The sequence below is a fragment of the Nerophis ophidion genome, linkage group LG23, assembly GCF_033978795.1.
Source record: "Nerophis ophidion isolate RoL-2023_Sa linkage group LG23, RoL_Noph_v1.0, whole genome shotgun sequence".
Taxonomy (NCBI): Eukaryota; Metazoa; Chordata; class Actinopteri; order Syngnathiformes; family Syngnathidae; genus Nerophis; species Nerophis ophidion.
In genome coordinates, this window is record NC_084633.1 from 31,815,954 (window position 1) to 31,840,102 (window position 24,149).

The window sequence follows — 24,149 nt, forward strand, 5'->3', positions numbered from 1 at the left end:
CAATTTTGGTTGGGCAAACGACCACATTTCTATGGTCAAATCAATGTCACAACCTGACATTGATTAAACGTTATCAAAAGGTAATATAATATTAATAATAATAATAATAATAATAATAATAAAAATAATCAGATATTTGTTTAGTAAAATGAACATTTTGGTTTCTTTCACACATTTCTGCATGACGTTCCAATGTAAATAATGTAAATAAAACAGCAACTAGCCCCCAGGTCTAACTTTGGACACCCGCCACTTTAGGAGAAAGTGCAGGAGAATGGGGAGGTTTTATACAAATCCCCATGAAGGGTATATGCACTGCAGGGTCAGTATTGCATTTTTGTTACGTTGTTTTGTAAACATTTCACTGCTGGGCCTGTTTGATGACAATACAGTGGAAACCGTTTATGCCGACGCCCCTCGGACGTAAGCGGTTGTCCACATAATCGAGAAACAGAAATGAACCATTCCTCCCACGTCTACATTAGAAGAATGGGTGATACGAAAGAATTTACGGCGGTTTGTTGACATGGTTCTGTTCCTTATGTGAATATTTTTACTTGTTATGATATTTTATACTCTTAATGGAATGTCATTTGGTTGTAAGTCTTGACTACAGTGACAATGAATATTAGGTTCAAGTGTAAATCCTTTTCACAGTGGACAGCAACCTAAAATAAAAAAAACTGTTAAATGGCCTCGTCGTGTTAGTTTGGCAAAGTTCAAATGTCAACATAAGAGTATCATATTTTTTTTTTTGGGCAGAAATTACTCCTTTAGGTCCCAAATTTTATATCAACAAAGTTGACTTTTTAGTAATGAGAAGTAGGGTTGCTACGAATAATTTGATTAAAAAAAATATATTGGATTTATAATCTCTTGTTTTAAATGATCGTTTCATGAATGTAACAAATGTGTAAAATCAAGACCAAATGGAGTAACTGAAATTTTTAATATGCGTTCACCGTTTACCCTGAAAATTATTTGCCAAATTTTATTTCTAAAAAAGGTCCCTAGTTTTAAGAGCTATTTACTTATTTATTTAAAAATTAACAGTACTCTTACCCTGGAAGTAAGTATTTTATTCTGAAAACAAGCATTGCATTGCATCAACATGCAATTTTTTATTAATAATCCTCGAGATGTGGAAATATTTTCTAGGTTGAGGGGAAACCAAAATATCTAATTTGAATAGTTATTTTCTCAATTTCAACAATTTTAAACTGGGATTAAAAAAAATAACAATATATATATATATATATATATATATATATATGTGTGTGTGTGTATAAAAATGTTGAAACTGACAATATAACTATTCAAATAAGCTATTTTAGTTTCCCCATCCATCCATCCATCCATTTTTCCGCTTATTCCCTCTGGGGTCGCTAATCAATTCGACCATGAATTGATTAACGTGGACCCCGACTTATACAAGTTGAAAAACTTATTCGGGTGTTACCATTTAGTGGTCATTTGTACGGAATATGTACTGAACTGTGCAATCTACTAATAAAAGTACCAATCAATCAATCAATCAATCATATATATATATATATATATATATATATATATACACACACATATATTTACACACATATATATGTATATATACACATATATATATATATATATATATATATATATATATATATATATATATATACATATATATATATAGATATACACAAAATTGTTGAAATTGAGAAAATAACTATTCAAATAAGTTATTTTGGTTTCCCCATCCATCCATCCATCCATCCATTTTTTACCGCTTATTCCCTTTGGGGTCGCGGGGGGCGTTGGTGCCTATCTCAGCTACAATCGGGCGGAAGGCGGCGTACACCCTGGACAAGTCGCCACCTCATCGCAGTTTTGGTTTCCCCCCATGTATATATATATATAATCTGTCTCAATAGTCAAACTGTCTTTTCCTTGCACTGAAATGTTTAAGTGTTAATGGCCGATGTTTAAATTTTTTAAAACTCTACGCTCTGAGTCTATTTTATTTTTCCCACATGATTTCGGCTAGGAGCCCCCCGGGATTAACAAGCAGTAGAAAACGGATTGGCTATAAAAGGAGAGATTTTGAAAATTACAATTTGAAAAAAATAACAATTTAAAATTGTAAAAAAAATGTTTCCAGCCGGCCGGATTTTGGACGCTGGTGGAGGGCCGTAGTTTGGGGTCCCCTGATTCAAAATATTTTTTCTTATTGAGGATACAGTGTGTTTAATGGAATTACTCGAATAATCAAGCAAATCAATCAATAGATCTATAGCTGCAACCTTACTAACAGGAAAAACTGTGGACCAGGACCACACAGACGGGCTTTCGGCATAAACGGCACAGACTTAAACTGCTTCCACTGTAACATGTGCTCTTATGCTGTAGAAACTCCAAGCAGCTTCGACTCCTACCAAATAAGAACGCCTTAAAAATAAGCCGACTACTATTACTAAATCTAACTTGTTGTTTTGGATCATAAGCTTTATAAGCGTCAACAGTGGGCTTCAGTGTTGATGAGTGCAATCGACTTCAAAAATGAGAATAGGACTAAGGTGAAGTGGAGTTGGCAATAAGCAGGCGGCCATGTGTGGTGACTCATGAAGTGAACCTCATGCAACGTGGTATCCTGGGACTCCACGATTACGTGGACTACTCGGCTGGACTTGTACAACCGCGTGTTGTCTGGTGTTTCTAATCGTTCAGTCACAAAAATCCCGGCTGCGTCAACACGATCACGTTCTGAGCTCACTGAAACAACGCAGCCTGTGAAGTCTTTGTTGGCGCCAAATTGGGCCAGAAAAAATGCAACAGTACAGGGGTGTCCAAAGTGCGTTATCAACCCGGAGCCCTCCTTTTATTGGCCCTCGAAATATTTCTAAAGTAAAATCTGTTACTAATGAGATTACGGTTGAATCGAGGCACTGGACTCGTCTTGTTTGTTGAAGACGAAGAGACGAGATTCCCAATACAGTAGTGCCTCAACTTAAAAACTGAATTGCTCTTAACTCAAAACACTTGTATCTCAAATAAATGTTACCCATTGGAGTGAATTGAAATCAATGGAATCGGAAAAACTATACACGAATAATAGAATGTACTAAGAACAACTACAATAGTTGTATGAAGAAATGTAAGAATATTCTCCAGAATTGACCTTTTACTTGTAGCTTCTCCATATTTTCATGGATGAATGTCCATGTGGAGTGGGGGCGTGGCCTCTAAGACAGCCGCAGGTGTGTAGATGGCCCAGGTGGGCCTTGTTACGCAGAAAAGACACCGTGCTGAAAAGCAAAAGACTTTTCACCATTGAAGTAGAATCTGTCTGTGGTGGTCTGAAGAACCCACTAGAGGGTGACCTCTACAGTCCACTAATTAGATAATATTTTACCATCTTACCACTCTTGGCTCGAAACACGCTCTGTCATGTTTTCGATTATTTATTTATTCGACCAAATGTATTTCATCCACTTCTTCTGCTCTCACTTTCTTTGTTCCAATGGTTGGAATTGAAGTTATGTCCATATCTAGCTATGGGCTAATGCGAGTGAGTAAGACCAGACGTTTTGGGCAGATCTTACGGGCTACGCTTTGGCATTCGCTATGCCAACTAATCCCAGCAGGAACAAGACATTGAAACAACGTTGAGAACTTGTTAAATTAGGTCATTTTGTTGAGCAACTCAAACATAACGTTGAAACAACATGCTTTTTGCCAACATTTCATCAATGTTGGGTTCTGACGTTGATGTGACCATTGAATTTTGGTCGTTTTACCAACCAAAATTCTACAACACGAATACAACGTTGAAACTACATAATTTTTGGCGACATTTCATCAATGTTGTGTTCTAACGTTGATTTGACCGTTGAATTTTGGTCATTTTACCAGCCAAAGTTATGCAACACAAATACAACGTTGAAACAACATGCTTTTTGATGATTTTAAATCAATGTTGGGTTCTGACGTTGATTTGACCGTTGGATTTTAGTCATTTTACCAACCAAAATTCTACAACACGAATACAACGTTGAAACAACATGCTTTTTGGCGACGATTCATCAATGTTGTGTTCTGACGTAGATTTGACCTTTGAATTTTGGTCATTTTACCAACCAAAGTTGTACAAAACAAATACAACGTTTAATCAATGTTGAGGTCTGATGAGGATGTGACCGTTGAATTTTAGGTCATTTTACCAACCAAAGTTCTACAACACAAATACAACGTTGAAACAACATGCCTTTTGATGATGTTAAATCAATGTTGGGCTCTGGCATTGATTTGACCGTTGGATTTTGGTCGTTTTACCAAACAAAAAATCTACAACACGAATACAACGTTGAAACAACATGCTTTTTGGCGACGATTCATCAATGTTGTGTTCTGACGTTGATATGACCGTTGAATTTTTGTCATTTTACAAACCAAAGTTCTACAACACAAATACAGCGTTTTATCAATGTTGGGATTTGATGTTGATTTGACCGTTGAATTTTGGTAATTTTACCAACCAAAATTCTATTCAACAAATGAAACGTTGAAAAAACATGCTTTTTGATAACGTTTAATCAATGTTGGGCTCTGACGTTTATTTGATCGTTGAATTTTGGTAATTTTACCAACCGAAATTCTACAACACAAATGAAACGTTGTAAAAAAACATGCTTTTTGGGGACGTTTATTCAACGTCAGGTTGTGATATTGATTTGACCATTGGATTTTGGTTATTTCCCAACCAACAACGTGGACCCAACGTTGGACATCAATGTCGTCTTAATATACGGATGCAACTATTTTGCAACGTTGTTTCACAGTCAGTTTGAAAGGACATGTACGTATAATCAACGTCGTATCAATGTCTTGAGCCTGCTGGGTTGGTGGGGAGGCTTGTAACTCAAGTTTTAACTTGCAATTTAAAGCGTAGCAATTAGCTGAGAGACAGCTCTTATCTCAGAAACAAACTTAAGTCGAGGTACCAGTGTTTATGTCCAAGGCAAGTGAGGTCACAAACGGGGCGTTGTTGGAGAAACGAGTCGTTCGCGGGCACTCTTCGATTCAAAGAGGACACAAGTAGATGGCGCGTTTTTCTCCAGATTCAACTTTTGGGACTACTGTTACTCTGGATGACTGAGAATCTTGGTATTATGAGTCCCTTGTTCAGGTTGGTTTTAGCATCGTTTATGTACAAAACGTATCAGTTGACGGAAAAATCTGGACACCCCTGACCGAGTCGGTGTACGATCTTACCTGTGCCGAGCACAGTAGTCTTCACAGACTAATTAAATCCACTTAGCAGATAATGTTTGATCTTTTTTTGTCAAACGTGTTAATAACAAGTTCCGCCATTATGTCAGAAGCATAACACATTAGAGACGCCAGACAACACCACTGTTTCAAAGTAGTCCGGACATATTAACACCCTCGATCTTCTTCCTCCCACTTGGTTTTACCGATCAAGGCCTATAAAGAGTTTGGTCTTCTCCTCTTCTTTCTTGCTCTCATTCTTCAGGTCGGCAAACACCTGGGTGAAGAAGTGCGGGTCGGTGTTGATCTGGAGCATCTTGCCGCTCATGCGGTTGATGATCTCCAGGCAGCGGTCCCAGAAGGCCTCCTTCTCAGCCTCGACCAAGAAGGGCTTGAGCGGGTAGGAGATCTCGTTGCCCATGTAGGAATAGGACAGGTAGAGGCATGTGAGCAGCGAGGCCTGCAGCTCGCGCTCCGAGGCTACCTCGGAGGAGACCACGTCGCGGCACAGCATGTAGAGGAAGACCACGTTGGCGGGGGTGATGAAGCCCTGGTCCTGCCAGCCCTGAAGGAGGAGGGAACGGTCCACGCTGCGCAGCCACAGGACCGGGTCGGTGGGAGAGAGACGCTTCAGTCGGTAGCAGCGGCGGCACAGGAATTCGCCCAGGCTGCGCATCAGTTCGCTGGTAGAGGCCTGACGTACACAACGAGGGTTCAGAAAGTCAGAAGGGAACGCTGATATCTAGGAATTGGTGACGGATTATGAAGACCATGGTAACCAGGGATGTAATTGGGGTGGCATGCTCCCTGCACTTTTTAACAAATGCAGTTTTGTTGGTATTAAATGCAAACATGACAATGATTGACAGCATGAAGCAACTGACCAATCAGCAGTTAGATGCACCGAAGGGCATCTAACTGAATGCCGGCTGAGGGACGAGTTGGCCTCCAACCAGCAATACAAACCTCAAGAAAGTAAAATAAAGAAAACTAAAGGACCCTCAGACCCCCGTCCAACTCGGGATTCACGCAAGTCGGCGGAAAATCCTTGATTGATGCGGCCACGTCCTTCCCAATGTCCCGACCCGCCATCAAAAATTCAGGAATATCGGAGTATGTGGAAAGAAGTTGTGACTATTATCATTTTCCACCACAAGGGGGCAATATCGGTGTCAATATCAATGTCTAATGTTCTGACCTCAAAGGTTTATATCCGTTTGGAAGGAGACGTGATCATTTAAAGTCAGGTAATGACAGTTTGATGGCGAGAGGGTACTAAAAGGTACTTACCCATCCAGCATGTCAAGGTGTCATCATGATTGATCAAAATATTTTCAATATCTGAGCCGAATTGTAAATGTTGAAGGTTTTGTGGCGAGCCGTCAAATTAAACTTTGGCACAATGTCACGCCCACATCTTGTGACGTGACGCAATTTATCATTGCCCATCAGTTCAGTATCTGTCATTTTAACCGCCACTCATTTGGTCAAAGTCCCTAGGAGGAGTTCGATAAAGCACGACCCCTGTTTTCGGCCTAAAAATGGCCAGCGGAAGCCAAGATGGTGGACTTCTAGTTGTTTTTCTAATATGGGTTATTGAGGCTTTTACGTGAGTTCTGTCATTATGGACATCTACAGTGATTTTCTTGAAGGAAATCTGGTGGCAGGGACAATTTTTTATCATTTTCAAGAGGACCCGAGCGAGTCAATTTTGAAATTTCGTGTTCAAACCCCCAATTAAATCGAATGTTTTGACCGACCTGACTCTTGTCAATTGCTTTAAAAATGCCATCGAAATGGTAAATTATTATTACATTTCTTTATATATATTTAGCCATTCATCCATCCATTTTCTATCGCTTGTCCCGCGGGGGATGCTCGAGCCTAGAAGCATTTTTCAAGATGGCCCGAACGAGTCAATTTTGAAATTTCATGTTCCAAATTTTTAATTTTTTCCTGACCTAACATATATATATATATATATATATATATATATATATATATACATCCCTACAAACCTGTGTCGAAGGGTTCCCTGATCTTCAGGGGATGACTAAATATATATGTGTGTATATATATTAGGGCCGCGAATCTTTGGGTGTCCCATGATTCGATTCAATATCGATTCTTGGGGTCGCCATTCGATAATATATCGATTTTTTCGATTCATAGCGATTCTCAATTCAAAAATCTACCCCAGTCTGCTGACATGCTAGCAGAGTAGTAGATTTTTTTTTAATAGCTTTTATAATTGTAAAGGACAATGTTTTATCAACTTATTGCAATAATGTAAATTTGTTTTAACTATTAAACGAACCAAAAATACGATTTATTTTATCTTTGTGAAAATATTGGACACAGTGTGTTGTCAAGCTTATGAGATGCGATGCAAGTGTAAGCCACTGTGACACTATTATTCTTTTTTTTAAATTTTTTATAAATGTGTAATGATAATGTAAATGAAGGATTTTTAATCACTGCTATGCTGAAATTATAACTAATATTGATACTGTTGTTGATAATATTTATTTTTGTTTTACTACTTTTGGTTGGTTCTGTGTCGTGTTTGTGTCTCCTCAATTGTTCTGTTTATTGCAGTTCTGAGTGTTGCTGGGTCAGGTATGGTTTTGAAATTGGATTGCATTGTTATGGTATTGCTGTGTAGTGGTTTGTTGTATTGATAAAAAAATAAAAATAATAATAAAATAAAAATCCAAAAAAAAAACTAAAAAATTGATTTAAAAAAAAAAGAGAATCGATTCTGAATCCCACAACGTATTTGATACGATTCGTATTCGATATATATATATGTATGAATGTGTGTGTGTATATATATATAAATATATACATATATACATATATATGAATGTGTGTGTGTATATATATACCGTATACATATATGTATATATATACACAGTATATATGTATATGTATATATGTTTGTATATATGTATATATATATATATATATGTATGTGTACATACATACGTGTATAGATATGTATATATATATATGTATGTATATATACATATGTATATACGTGTGTATATGCATATATATATGTTTATATATACATATATTTTATACATATAGATACAAATATATATATATACAAATATGTATATAAATATATATATATACATTAATATATATAAATACATATATATATATACATATACATATGAATGTGTGTGCATATATATATACACCGTATATATATGTATATATACAGTATGTATGTATATATGTTTGTATATATATGTATATATATGTATGTGTATATACATACATGTATATATATGTATATATACATGTATGTATATATACATCTGTATATACTGTACATGTATATATGCATATATTTTATACATATATATAAAAAAATATATATATATATATAAATATGTATATGAATATATATATATACATCTGTATATACTGTACATGTATATATGCATATATTTTATACATATATATAAAAATATATATATATCCATATAAATATGTATATGAATATATATATATATATATATATATATATATATATATATATATATATATATATATATATATATATATATATCCTGTGGGACAAGCGGTAGAAAATGGATGGCTAGATAGATAAATATATATATAAAGAAATGTAATTTTATTTTACCATTTCGATGGCTTTTTTAAAGCACTTGCTAGCGGGGTGTATAATATAGCCAAGAGTCATGGATGCATTGGAATTTTGGGTAATTCTTATGTTGCGTTTATAATGTATTACAGAGCCAATGTTCTCCAGAAATGTGTTTGGTGTGGGTTCACAGAAGTGGCGCATATTAGTAAGAGTGTTAAAGTTGTTTTATATCACAACCATCAGTGTGATCTGTATGGCTGTGGAATAACACCCTTGGTTTAAACATAGTAGAGCAAAAAAAAAAAAAAGACTCTGCCATTCTGGAAATGACAACAGGGGAAGCGTCACTCGTGAAGTCAAGACTTTGATTTGACGGTAAAAGTAAGCATGCGCTAATAAAATTGGGGAGAGAGTTTGACCCGGCAGTATTCCAAGGCAGGCGCATATTACATGCCTGGCGGCTAATCAAGGAAATACGATATTTCAAAGGACAGATTAAAAAACAAAACAAAAAAAAAATATTTATTCATTTTTTTATCTTGTGAATCATAAACTATGGGCCGTAGTTTGGGGACTCCTGGTTTAGAAAAAAATATATAAATTGGCAGAATATTATTTGGAGGCCAACCCCGTGCATTTGTATTTATTTATGTGAAATTATTTTAGACTTTTTTTAATCAAATTTTAATGTAGTTTGACGCATGTTCTATATTTAAAGTCATGGGAAATACATTGTTAAATAAAATAAAATTCATATATATATATATATATACATACATATAAATGTATGCATATAAGTTAGTTGTAATTAACTATACAATTAGGATTGTCAATTTACAGCATGTAGTTTTATTGTATTTAACCGTAAACTCACAGCTCTGCAGTGATTGTTTTGATATGTCAAAGAAATATAATTATTATTGATATTTGTGCCAAATGACAAGTGACAAAGTTTTTACTAAAGTAATGGGTGAGATTACCTGGACAATGACACGCTTTGGTGTGCCGACCGCAGTCGAAGTCTGGATCCCACATCCTGTTAGGGAATTCTTTTTGGCAGCTACTGTAGCTACATTGATCAGGGTCTTGGAGGTGGGCAGGTGGGAAGAGGTAGTCGTGGTGATGGCCGAGGGATCTTGGCCGGAAGCGTAAGAGGAGAGGTTGGCGCAGGACTGGGACTTCTTCAGCTTCAAGCTGTTGGACTCAGAGACCACCACAGCGTCCTCGTCTGGAGAGCATCCTTTCCCGCCGTCGCCGCCGTCGGACTGCAGCTTCTTGGAGCCCTTCCTCTTCGCCGACACGGCCACGATGCGTTTCCATGGCAGCACGCTGATGATGGAGGGACGCTTGAGGGACTTGGCGGCGGCGGCGGCGTCCTTCGAGTTCTTGCTGTTCTGCACGGCCGTGTAGTGGCCAACTGTGGCCGGGCCGTCCTCGAACAGGGCGGCCTTGCGGTAGCTGGGGGAGAGGGACAGCACGGTACCCATGATGCCTGGCGAGGGTCGGCGCCGCGTTGGTCAGGAACAGCGAGAGGGAAATCTGTGAATCTGTGAGCAGAGAGAAGACCTGATGTATTTCCACAACAAAAGACAAATTGTGAACACGTTATTATTATGGCACAAAATAGCATTGTCCTTCTGAGCTGTGAATCCAAGAATTTCCCCTGCATCCATTGTGTCTCACAGACGCCCTGTTGCCATGACAACGGAGCAGTCTCCATCCCCTCCAGATTTAAACAAGCGTGCTGAAATATGTCGATTTTGACAGCAACAAATTATATTTTTCTCCAGCATTTCTGCAGTGGAATGTCTTCTGTCAGGGCTAAGGGGTGGGGCTTAGTGTTGTTTGCAAGCAGGGGCTTATGGTGCGTTCAATTTTCTCTGGGAAGACGGAATTTCCCGAGTTCCTCGTCGGGATTTCAACTTGAACGCCCCTCGAGGTTCAGATTTTGGACTCGGAAAGTCGGAGCATGCTCAACACCCCCAAATTTGTTTCACATCATTTTATGTGGTCCGCCACATCATTTTAAATGGCTTGCCAAATCATTTATGTGGTCCGCCACATCACTTTGTGTGGTCCACCATATCATTTTATGTGGTCCACCACTTTATTTATGTAGCCCGCCACTTCATTTATGTGGCCTGCCATATCATTTATGTGGCCTGCCATATCATTTACGTGGCCCGCCACATTATTAAAATATATATATATATATATATATATATATATATATATATATATATATATATATATATATATATATACATATATATATACATATATATATATATATATATATATATGTATATATATATATATACATACATATATATATATATATATATACATACATATATATATATATATATATATATGTATATATATATATATATATACATACATATATATATATATATATATATATATATATATATATATATATATATATATATATATATATATATATATATATATATATGGGGAGACCTAACTCTCAGGACATGCAGTACCAATATAATCATAATAATTGTGATGTATTATTATCATATTCATATTACATAATTCCTACTACTTTGCACTCTGAAATGAAAGAAAACTATAATCATATTTGGGTGAATAATGATTATTTAAGTTTATACTCAAGCCACTTTATACTGAATTTGTCGGCACTTATTGTTTGTTTTTTTCCAAACAAAACCAAATTAATGGAGAAATTTAGTTTGTGCTGGGAGAACTGGGTCAATTATGTCACGCCCCATAAGCCTGACTGGGTTTTCTCAAATCAGTGGTTGTACCATATATGTTTATTTTTTTTTCTATTAATTTATTTACTACATGTTCATATTCTGTTATTTTATTATTATTACTATTATTATTTAATTTATTCATTTGCTATTATTATTATTATTATTATTAATTTGCTTTGTTTTGTTTGGGGTTTTTTTGTGCTGTTTTTCTCCTTTTTTTGGAGGGAGGGGTGGCATCATTGGGATATAAACAAAAACATCTTTTTTTTACCTTTAGGGCAAACAATAGATGTATGATGTATGGAAATATGATGTAATGGATAGGAAAAAAATGCACCTGGGGATAGGTTGATTGGCAACACTAAATTGGCCCTAGTGTGTGAATGTGAGTGTGAATGTTGTCTGTCTATCTGTGTTGGCCCTGCTATGAGGTGGCGACTTGTTTCAGGGTGTACACCGCCTTCCGCCCTAGTGTAGCTGAGATAGGCACCAGCGCCCCCCGCGACCCCAAAGGGAATTAGCGGTAGAAAATGGATGGATGGATGGTTAGGAAAGTCTGATGCCGGATGTAAATAAAAACTCAATTAAAAAAAATATATATATTTAGTTGGTTTATCGAGATATGTTTATCTCATTTTTAAAAAGTCTGAAACCTCTTTAAGGTTTTTACACGTGTTTCAACCAAATCCATACTATGGTTAGTGTACGGAGGCCTAGAATTTGGGTGCTCGGCCCGGGCGACCCAATACACTTTTTCTGTGTGTAGTTTGTAAAACAACAGGAAAATTATATTTTCCTCCCACTTCACAATTGTGTTGGTTTTCCCACATAAAATTTCAGTAAAATATCACAAAACAAGGCATGTTTTTTAAGCTTTCCCCAAAACAAAGTACATTTGTGGTTGTCTACACACCCAAAAATTATTTTCAAATAACATATAAACACCTGATGTAATAGGCGAGAACATACTTTTTGACATTTGACAAGAAATAGAAGTTTTTCAGGTCATTAGCCATGGGGTGACTTTTACTATTTATACATTTATAATGTGGTAATACAAAATATATTCACTTATAGTTTGACATGTTCCTATCAAGGTTTTATGCTGCCGATCATCCACGTATTAACTGTACATTGTCAGGCTTTCCCCTGACAGTTTGTCTATGTTTTAGTTTTTTCCTCTGCATTTGTCTGTTTCCTCTGTGTTTAGTATCTCCTGTCTTTAGTTCCTGTCTAGTGCTCTTATTTTGTCAGCTTCCTGTCTTGTTCCCTGAGTGCTGTGTTCCTCCTCAGCTGCGGCTGATTGGCACCCGTTACCAATCAGCCTGCTCCTATTTGTACCTGCTTTGTCTTGTGTCAGTTGCTGGATCATTGTATTGTCTTGTCGATGTCACGTCTAGTCGCTCTTGTGATGTGTTATCGCTCCTGTCGTGTCGTACCTTGTCTTTGTAGCGGTAAGCTATATTCAGTTGATGTTTGTAGCTTACTGTTTTTTGTTCCTTGCTTCCGTTTTATTTTTCATTATACAAGTACGACTTCTGTTTGCCTGCTCGCTACCCGCTAGCTTCCACGCTAAGCTCCTGTTTGTTATTTTCTAGCTCCCAGGCTAGCTCCTTTTGTTTTATTATCCGCCTCGTGCGCGCTTTGTGTTTGTATCCTTTTGGTTTTGTTTTTGTCTTGGTATTTAATTAAATCATGATTTCCCATTCAATGCCTGCCTCCATCTCTGCATCTTAGGGGTTGTCACCAAATAACCATGACACACATTTCTCAATGTATTTATGCACTATTGACAGTTCAATAAAACAAAACCCAAAACCAGTGAAGTTGGCACTTTGTGTAGATGGTAAATAAAAACAGAATACAATGACTTGCAAATCCTTTTCAACTTATATTCAATTGAATAGACTGCAAAGACAAGAAAGATATTTAATGTTCCAACTGAGAAACATATTTTTTTTTGTGCAAATAATCATTAACTTAGAATTTAATAGAAGCAACACATTGCAGAAAAGTTGTTACAAAGGCTTTTTTACCACTGTGTTACATGGCCTTTCCTTTTAACAACACTCAGTCAACGTTTGGGAACTGAGGAGACCAATTTCTGAAGCTTTTCACGTGGAATTCTTTCCCATTCTTGATCAATGTAGAGCTTAAAGTTGTTCAACAGTCCGGGGTCTCCGTTGTGGTATTTTAAGCTTCATAACTTTCAATGGGAGACAGGTCTGGACTACAATCAGGCCAGTCTAGTACCGGCACTCTTTTACTATGAAGCCACGCTGTAACACATGGCTTGACATTGTCTTGCTGAAATAAGCAGGGGCGTCCATGACAACGTTGCTTGAATGACAACATTTGTTTTTCCAAAAACTGTTTGTACCTTTCAGCATTAATGGTACCATCACAGATGTGTAAGTTACCCATGCCTTGGGCACTAATACACCCCCATACCATCACAGATGCTGGCTTTTGAACTTTGCGCCTATAACAATCCGAATGGTTTATTTTCTTCTTTGGTCCGTAAGACACGACGTCCACAATTTCCTAAAACAATGTGAAATGTGGACTCGTCTGACCATGGAACGCTTTTTCTTTTTGCATCAGTCCATCTTATATGAGCTCTGGCCAAGCGAAGCCAGCGGCGTTTCTGGGTGTTGTTGATAAATGGCTTTGGCTTTGCAAAGTACAGTTTTAAATTTCACTTACAGCTGTAGTGATGAACTGTAGTCACTGTGGTGGTTTTCTGAAGTGTTCCTGAGCCCATGTGGTGATATCCTTTACACACCAATTTCACTTTTTTATGCAGTACCACCTGAATGATCGAAGATCCGTAATATCATCGCTTATGTAAAGATATTACGGACCGTAGATGGTGAAATCCCTAAATTCCTTGCATTAGCTGGTTGAGAAATGTTGTTTTTAAACTGTTGGACAATTTGCTCAGGCATTTGTTCACAAAGTGGTGACCTTCGCCCCATCCTTGTTTGTGAATGACAGAGCATTTCATGGAAGCTGCTTTTATACCCCATCATGGCACCCACCTGTTCTCAATTAGCCTGTTCACCGGTGGGATGTACCAAATAAGTGTTTGATGAGCATTCCTCAACTTCCTCTGTCTTTTTTGTCTCTTGTGCCAGCTTTTTTGAAACATGCTGCAGACATGAAATTCCAAATGAGCTAATATTTGCAAAAAATAACAGTTTTCCAGTTTCAATGTAAAATATCTTGTCTTTGCAGTCTAATCAATTTAATATAAGTTTACATTTTTTTTGTAAATAATTGTATTCTGTTTTTATTTACCATTTACACAATGTGCCAACTTCACTGGTTTTAGGGTTTGTATCAACACAATATTCAAACAGGTTCCTTGTTCTCTTTTGAGCAAAACAAAGTCAATAGTACACAAAAACCAAACAAAATAAAAAACGACAATATGTTAGTCAATTTAAAGAAATGTTTCTGTGTCCAGGGACTGTTATAAAATATCAATCTGATCGGACTAGTATCGATCTGATACTGATCCCACCCTTAATATCGACACCACCAATTCATGGATCAATCTGCCACCCTCTTACGTGCCGTGTATTGATTGTGAAAATATGAAACACCAGCCATTGCTATATTATCCTCTCTCTATCCTCTACTAATGTATTTGTTAATATTAACAATTTAAGTGTTCTACTTCAGCCTAAACCCTTTCGGTCTGCAACATTTTCTTTTTATGAATGTGCAACTGTTTGTTTATTTTGTTGACCACTGACCGAAGTGATAATAACAAACTAAACTAATATCCTGGTAGTATCTGATTACTTTCTGCTGCAACGTGCTTCTATCTACACTTCTTAAACTTTCATAAACGCTTATTTATTGCTGTTGTTTAAACCTAGACTAGCGGTCATCTATTAAAATATTTGTTCTCGGTGTGTAACATGTTTACCCTCGTCTTCCAGTGATAAGAGAACTTTAATAATACTTACATTTACTAACAATAAGGACTGCACATCTTTCAGCACCATACAATTTGATTCGATTTGATTCGATCTTTGGGGTTAATTCAGCATCGATTGTCGACTCAAAATGATTCTGGATTCACAATAAAAACTTTGTTAATACCATTGGATGCCAGTTCCATGATTAACTACATTCCTCCATAAACTGGTTTTGTTTCAAGAAATTCTACCCAAACATTTAATAAAGTCAAATACAAATAGGACAATAGGAGAAGTATATATATATATATATATATATATATATATATATATATATATATATATATATATATATATATATATATATATATATATATATGTTTAGTACGGTAGCATCGCTAACCCAACAAGGGACCCCTTCCAGTAGCTCAACCCACTCAGCTGATGACTTTATGCAATTCTTTAGTAAGAAAATTGAAGTCATTAGAAAGGAGATTAAAGACAATGCGTCCCAGCTACAACGGGGTTCTATTAACACTGATACGATGGTATATACGGCGGATACTGCCCTCCAAAATAGTTTCTCTCGTTTTGAGGAAATAACATTAGAGGAATTGTTACAACGTGTAAATGGAATAAAACAAACATGTTTACTTGACCCTCTTCCTGGGAAACTGATCAAGGAGCTCTTTGTATTATTAGGTCCATCAGTGCTAAATATTATAAACTTATCACTTTCCTCGGGCACTGTTCCCCTAGCATTCAAAAAAGCGGTTATTCATCCTCTCCTTAAAAGACCTAACCTCGATCCTGACCTCATGGTAAACTACCGACCGGTGTCTCACCTTCCCTTTATTTCAAAAATCCTCGAAAAAATTGTTGCGGAGCAGTTAAATGAACACTTAGCGTCTAACAATCTATGTGAAACCTTTCAATCCGGTTTCAGGGCAAATCACTCCACGGAGACAGCCCTCGCAAAAATGACTAATGATCTATTGCTCCTCGATCTTAGCGCTGCTTTCGATACCGTCGATCATAATATTTTATTAGAACGTATCAAAACATGAATTGGTATGTCAGACTTAGCCCTGTCTTGGTTTAACTCTTATCTTACTGATAGGATGCAGTGTGTCTCCCATAACAATGTGACCTCGGACTACGTTAAGGTAACGTGTGGAGTTCCCCAGGGTTCGGTCCTTGGCCCTGCACTCTTCAGCATCTACATGCTGCCGCTAGGTGACATCATACGCAAATACGGTATTAGCTTTCACTGTTATGCTGATGACACCCAACTCTACATGCCCCTAAAGCTGACCAACACGCCGGATTGTAGTCAGCTGGAGGCGTGTCTTAATGAAATTAAACAATTGATGTCTGCTAACTTTTTGCAACTCAACGCCAAAAAACGGAAATGCTGATTATCGGTCCTGCTAGACACCGAACTCTATTTAATAATACAACTCTAACATTTGACGACCAAACAATTAAACAAGGCGACACGGTAAAGAATCTGGGTATTATCTTCGACCCAACTCTCTCCTTTGAGGCACACATTAAAAGCGTTACTAAAACGGCCTTCTTTCATCTCCGTAATATCGCTAAAATTCGCTCCATTCTGTCCACTGAAGACGCTGAGATCATTATCCATGCGTTTGTTACGTCTCGCCTCGACGTTAATGAGCGTTTTCCGTTCGGGCTCCAGTACTCTGGAATGCCCTCCCGGTAACAGTTCGAGATGCCACCTCTGTAGAAGCATTTAAGTCTCACCTTAAAACTCATTTGTATACTCTAGCCTTTAAATAGACTCCCTTTTTAGACCAGTTGATCTGCCGTTTCTTTTCTTTTTCTTCTATGTCCCACTCTCCCTTGTGGAGGGGGTCCGGTCCGATCCGGTGGCCATGTACTGCTTGCCTGTGTATCGGCTGGGGACATCTCTGCGCTGCTGATCCGCCTCCGCTTGGGATGGTTTCCTGCTGGCTCCGCTGTGAACGGGACTCTCGCTGCTGTGTTGGATCCGCTTTGGACTGGACTCTCGCGACTGTGTTGGATCCATTGTGGATTGAACTTTCACAGTATCATGTTAGACCCGCTCGACATCCATTGCTTTCCTCCTCTCCAAGGTTCTCATAGTCATCATTGTCACCGACGTCCCACTGGGTGTGAGTTTTCCTTGCCCTTATGTGGGCCTACCGAGGATGTCGTGGTGGTTTGTGCAGCCCTTTGAGACACTAGTGATTTAGGGCTATATAAGTAAACATTGATTGATATATATATATATATATATATATATATATATATATATATATATATATATATATATATATATATATATATATATATGCAATACCAGCCAAAAGTTTGGACACATCTTCTCATTCAATGCGTTTTTCTATATTTTCATGAATAGTTACTTTGTAGATTGTCACTGAAAGCATCAAAACTATGACTGAACACATGTGGGGTTATGTACTTAACAAAAAAAAGGTGAAATAACTGAAAACATGTTTTGTATTCTAGTTTCTTCAAAATAGCCACCCTTTGCTCTGATTACTGCTTTGCACACTCTTGGCATTCTCTCCATGATCTTTAAGCAAACCATTTACCTCTTGAAGCTCATGGAGAGAATGCCAAGAGTGTGCAAAGCAGTACTCAGAGCTGTTTTTGTTAAGTACATAACTCCAGGGCCAATTAAGGCCCTGGGGCCGCGTTTGGCTCGTTACGCTTTTAAATCTGGCCCGCCGGACATTCCCAAATCGTTTTTTTTAGATCTTTAAGATGGAAAGTGTAGCTGCCATTATGATGTGCACTCGTGTTTTCTAATGACCGGAAGTCTTGAACTATACAAAGTATTTCAATGGTTGGAATCTGCACTTTTGCATGATATACTAGTTACTATGGTCATCGAATTAGTTACTATGGTCATCTAATTAGTTACTGTGGTCATCTAATCACAGCTTGAAATGCGGGTGTTAGGGACAGACACGGAAGGAGATTTTTACAAGTTCTACAACTTAGTGATGTATCAGATATATCAGATTGTAGATGTTTTGTTTTTTTACCTTTCGCGTTCATATTTTGCTGTGTTTGTTGCATCTTTGTTAATTGTAAAATATGTGGAGCTCAGGAGAGGTGGTGTTACGTACGAATGTTGTCAATATTCAGTGTTTTATCCTTCATAGTTAATATTATAAATCCCACATTCTTTATTTTCATGTACATTCTGAGTGTGTCATTCAGTAAAATAAATGTAAAATTCCGTTCCGTTTTATAAGGCGGTCTGTCGTAGAGTTTTTAGCTTTCAATCAGACATTATTGTGAGGTTTTGTATTCATGTTCCTAAAAATATACACATTAGACACATTTGTTCTCTAAATTTGCACCCCCAATGTCAGGCTTGTCATTGACAGAGTTATGTTTTGGTTTTTCCTCTGTTTTACTTCCTGTCAGCACTCTTATTTTGGTACCGGTTCCTGCACGTCTCCCTGAGCACTTGTTTACCTCACCTGTCCCTGATTTGTAGTCTGGCTCACCTGGTGGCAATTGCCAATCAAGCTACTATATAAACCTGCCTCACCCTCCAGTCAGAGCTGGAGTATTGACAGCTGTTTACAGTATGCTGTCTCCTAGTTCCTAGTTCCTAGTTCCTAGTTCCTAGTTCCTCGTTTCCTGGTTCCTGTTTGTTGTTTCCAGTTTACCTGTTTCCGGGTTCCTGTGTGCTGTCGCCTGTTTTTCTGGTATCCTGTAACCTGTTATAGTGGTTCCTGATTCGTGTTTTCCCTGCATTTTCCAGAGCAGCCAGCCTGATATGCAGGTGTCAGGGACAGACGCGGAAAGAGATTTTTACAACAATGTTCGAAAATTTAGTGATATATCAGATATATCAGATTGTAGGGGATTTTTTTTTTTACCTTTCTCGTTCATATTTCACTGTGTTTGTTGCATTTTTGTTGTTTGTTAAATATGTAAAATCAATATTCAGTGTCTTATACTTCATAGTTAATATGGTAAATCCCACATTCTTTATTTTCATGTACATTCTGTGTGTCTTATTCAGTAAAAAAAAAAAAAAATTCCATTCCATTTTTGAGGTGGTCCGTCATAACGTTTTTAGCATTTTTGCTACAAATGTTTTGTATTAGTATTCCTAAAAAATAGATATACTGGGCCCTCAGACACATTTTTCTAAATTTGGCCCCCGAGTAAAAGTAATTGCCCAGGCCTGTTCATGACTTACAGTCATTAGAAAACATCACTGCACATCATAATGGCAGCTACAGTTTCCATCTTGGAGAGCTAAAAAAATTATTTGGAAATGTCTGGCAGGCCAGAGAAAATTAAGGCCTCCGGGACTTAATTTGCCCAAGTCTGGCATTGAACTATACAAAGTATTTCAGTGGTTGGAATCTGCGCTTTTGCATGATATACTAGTTACTATGGTCATCTAATTAGTTATTATGGTCATCTCATTAGTTACCATTGTCATGCACAGAGCGTTTCCACAGAGCAGCCAGCCTGAATGTATGGCGGCTATCAGGGACAAACGCGGAAAGAGATATTTACAACAATGTTCTAAAATTTTGTGATGTATCAGATATATCAGAATGTAGGTGTTTTTTTTTTTTTTACCTTTCGCGTGCATATTTTGCTGTGTTTGTTGCATTGTTGTTGATTGTACAATATGCTGATAGAGAGGGGGTGTGCCGGTCACATGTTGTCAATATTCAGTGTTTTACCCTTCATAGTTAATATTGTAATTCCCACGTTCTTTATTTTCATGTACATTCTGGGCGTCTCTTATAGTAAAAAAAAAAAAATTGCATTCCGTTTTTTAAGGCGGTCTGTCATACCGTTTTTAGCATTCGATCTGACATTATTGCAAGGTTTTGTATTAGCGTTCCTAAAAATAAATATATACCGGCCCCCAGACAGATTTTTTTCTCTTGTCAAAATAATTGCCCGGTATTGTTGAAGACTTAGTCATTTGTGAACATCTCTGCACATCAGAAAGGCAGCTATGGCTTCAATTTAAAGAGCTAAAAAAATCATTTGATTGTAAAATATGTCGATATAGAGGGGGTGTGACGTTTATCTGTTGTCAATATTCAGTGTTTTATCCTTTATAGTTAATATTGTAAATCTCACATTCTTAATTTTCATGTACATTCTGGGTGTCTCATTCAGTAAAAAAAATGGACAATTCCATTCCGTTTTTTTCAGGCGGTCTCTCATAACGATTTTAGCTTTTAATCAGACATTGTTATGAGGTTTTGTGTTAGTGTTCCTAAAAAATAGAAACATCGGCACCCAGACACATTTTTTTCTTTAAATTTGCCCACCCCGAGTCAAAATAATTGCCCAGTCCTGTTCAAGACTAAGAGTCATTTGTAAACATCTCTGCACATCAAAATGGCAGCTATAGTTTCCATTTACAGAGCTAAAAATATTATTTGTTGATTGTACAATATGTCGATAGAGAGAGGGTGTGACGTTCATCTGTTGTCGATAAATATTCAGTGTTTTATCCTTCATTGTTAATATAGTAAATCCCACATTCTCTATTTTCATGTACATAGGGGTCTAATTCAGTAAAAAAAAAAAAAAAAATTCCATTCCATTTTTTTCAGGCGGTCTGTCATAACGTTTCTAGCATTTTTGCTAAAAACATTTTGTATTAGTGTTCCTAAACATATATATATTGGGCCCCCAGTCACATTTTTTTCTCTAAATTTGGCCCCGCGTCAAAGTAATTGCCCAGGCCTGTTCAGTCATTAGAAAACATCACTGCACATCATAATGACAGCTACAGTTTCCATCTTAGAGAGCTAAAAAAATCTATTTGGGAATGTCCGGCAGGGCAGACAAATTAAGGCTCCCAGGACTTAATTTGCCCAGGTCTGCTCTTGAACTATAAAGAGAATTCCAATGGTTGGAATCTGCACTTTTGCATGAGATACTATTTACTATGGTCATCTAATTAGTTACTATGGTCATCTAATCAGTTTCTATGGTCATCTAATTAGTTACTATGGTCATCTAATTAGTTACTATGGTCATCTAATCAGTTACTATGGTCATCCAATTAGTTACTATGGTCATCTAATTAGTTACTATGGTCATCCACAGAGCGTTTCCACGGAGCAGCCAGCCTGAATGGTGGGTATCAACGACAAACGCAGAAAGAGATTTTTACAACAATGTTCTAAAATTTTGTGATATCAGATTGTAGGTGGTTTTTTTTTTACCTTTTGCGTTCATATTTTGCTGTTTGTTGCATTGTTGTTGATTATACAATATGTAGATAGAGGGGGGGTGTGACGGTCTTATGTTGTTAATATTCAGTGTTTTACTCTCCATAGTTAATATTGTGAATCCCACATTCTTTTTTTTCATGTACATTCTGGGTGTCTCTTTCAGCAAAAAAAATTCAATTTCATTCAGTTTTTTAAGGCGGTCTGTCATAAGTTTTGTATTAGTATTCCTAAAAATAAATATATTGGGACCCCAGACACATTTTTTTCCTCTAAAGTTGCCCTAAAGTATTGATTTTGAATGGATTCTGAATCGAATCTTTTCCCTTAAGAATCGACTCGAATCCTGCGGCGCCCAAAAGACTCCCAGCCCTAACACATGTACAGAAAACAATACATCCTATTATCTCTGCCCTGTGTCACTCCCACCTCTCATTTCTCGTTCTGATTGACATCTCGCAGGCTTGATCAAGACAGGACCTGTTTCTATTTGGCTGGCATTCCTTCACATGATGATTTCCCCTGTTTGCCGGCACGAATCCTGCACCTGCAACACCTCCTATATGCTAATGGCTGCAGCCCAGACCCGCAGTGCTCATCAGTGTTATATAAGAGCCGAGACAGGCCCAGAGAGAGAAATGTGCGCAAGCGTCCATTTTAGCTTCAAAATGGAAGCCCACCTCCTCTTTTTTTTTTTTTTTTTTTTTTTCCCCAAACACAAGGCATCCTCAGAAAGCTGCACATTTGTATGTATGCTTTAAATAGCCACACATATTTGATTCCATTGCATCTACTGGCAAAAATATGCACGAATATAACCTGGTGGGTGTATGTTGTTATGTATATACATATATATATATATATATATATTTATTTATGTATTTATTTCCAAAAAGCTCTTTTTTTTTAATGCAAAATGGAGCCTTTTTCTTACCTGGCAACTAATCAGCTCTCCTTGCAGGGTCCGTGCATCGCAGAGAAGGAAAACGCGGTCAAATCGGTTTTCCACGCAGCTCGGGTCCGTGTACAGGCCCCGAACGCAATCCGGATCCTCCCCCCCACCCCTCCCCTCCACCCGGCTGCGGGCTAAAGCTTCCTCCCGATCTTCATCTCAAAAACGGGTTTCAGGGGGGATTGAAACGCGGTCGGGAAAGGCGAGGCGTGCAGCAGGAAGGAATCTTCCATTCCAAAAAAACCTAAACATCTATACCTACGCAATTGCGGGGATGCTCACATCGCGGTCAAAATAATAATAATAAAAAATGTACAAAACACAAAGAAAAGCGGGAGAAAAATGGCCACTGGCCTTCCAAAAATAGAGACCAGGGGGGCTTATACACTTGGCGACGCAAAGCTGCGAGAAAGAGGAGAGAGAGGTGATGATCGTGATGCGGGTGTCTACAGTTATTCGGGTTGGATGCAGGGAGGGAATGGAGCCTCCTGATTGGCTGGCGGGGAGGACGCTGCCGCCGCTGCATCGCACGTCGTTGGACTGCTCCTGGCTCCGGCCAATCAGAACCCTGCCGCTGTCCGTGGTGCTGACCCCGGCCGAGCAGATGCGTGTGAGGAAGGGAAAGCGGGGGATTGGTTGTTGTACGTCCGTGTGTGTGTGTGTGTGTGTGTGTGTGTGTGTGTGTGTGTGTTCTGGCAATGCTTACTTAATGGGGACATCGCTCTGTTTACACAGTCACCTTTAGGGGACCTCTGACAGTATGGGGACAAAAAAAACAGGTCCCCTAAAGCAGTGGTTCGCAACCTTTTTTCAGTGATGTACCCCCTGTGAACATTTTTTGGTTGAAAAAAAGAGATAAAGAAGTAAAATACAGCACTATGTCATCAGTTTCTGATTTATTCAATTGTATAACAGTGCAACATTTTGCTCATTTGTAGTGGTCTTTCTTGAACTATTTGGAAAAAAAGATATAAAAATAACTAAAAACTTGTTGAAAAATAAATAAGTGATTCAATTATAAATAAATATTTCTACACATAGAAGTAATCATCAACTTAAAGTGCCCTCTTTGGGGATTGTAATAGAGATCCATCTGGATTCATGAACTTAATTCTAAACATTTCTTCACAAAAAAAGAAAACTTTAACATCAATATTTATGGAACAGGGTTCACAGTGGAAGAGGGGTTAGTGCGTCTGCCTCACAATACGAAGGTCCTGCAGTCCTGGGTTCAATCCCAGTCTCGGGATCTTTCTGTGTGGAGTTTGCATGTTCTCCCCGTGAATGCGTGGGTTCCCTCCGGGTACTCCGGCTTCCTCCCACTTCCGAAAACATGCACCTGGGGATAGGTTGATTGGCAACACTAAAATTGGCCCTAGTGTGTGAATGTGAGTGTGAATG

The 24,149-nt window shown here is 37.8% G+C and overlaps 1 protein-coding gene across 1 annotated transcript; it reads right to left on the reverse strand.

Annotated features, from left to right (window-relative positions):
- Positions 1-2,067: 2,067 nt before the first annotated feature.
- LOC133541072 (cyclin-dependent kinase 5 activator 1-like) lies at positions 2,068-23,173 on the reverse strand. The gene is made up of 3 exons (XM_061884158.1): positions 22,731-23,173; positions 9,853-10,419; positions 2,068-5,944 (listed from the first exon to the last, which is right to left on the reverse strand). Exons 2-3 carry the CDS (start codon positions 10,357-10,359, stop codon positions 5,453-5,455), a joined length of 999 nt encoding a protein of 332 aa, XP_061740142.1. The 5' UTR covers positions 10,360-10,419; positions 22,731-23,173; the 3' UTR covers positions 2,068-5,452.
- Between the last annotated feature and the right edge of the window lie 976 nt (positions 23,174-24,149).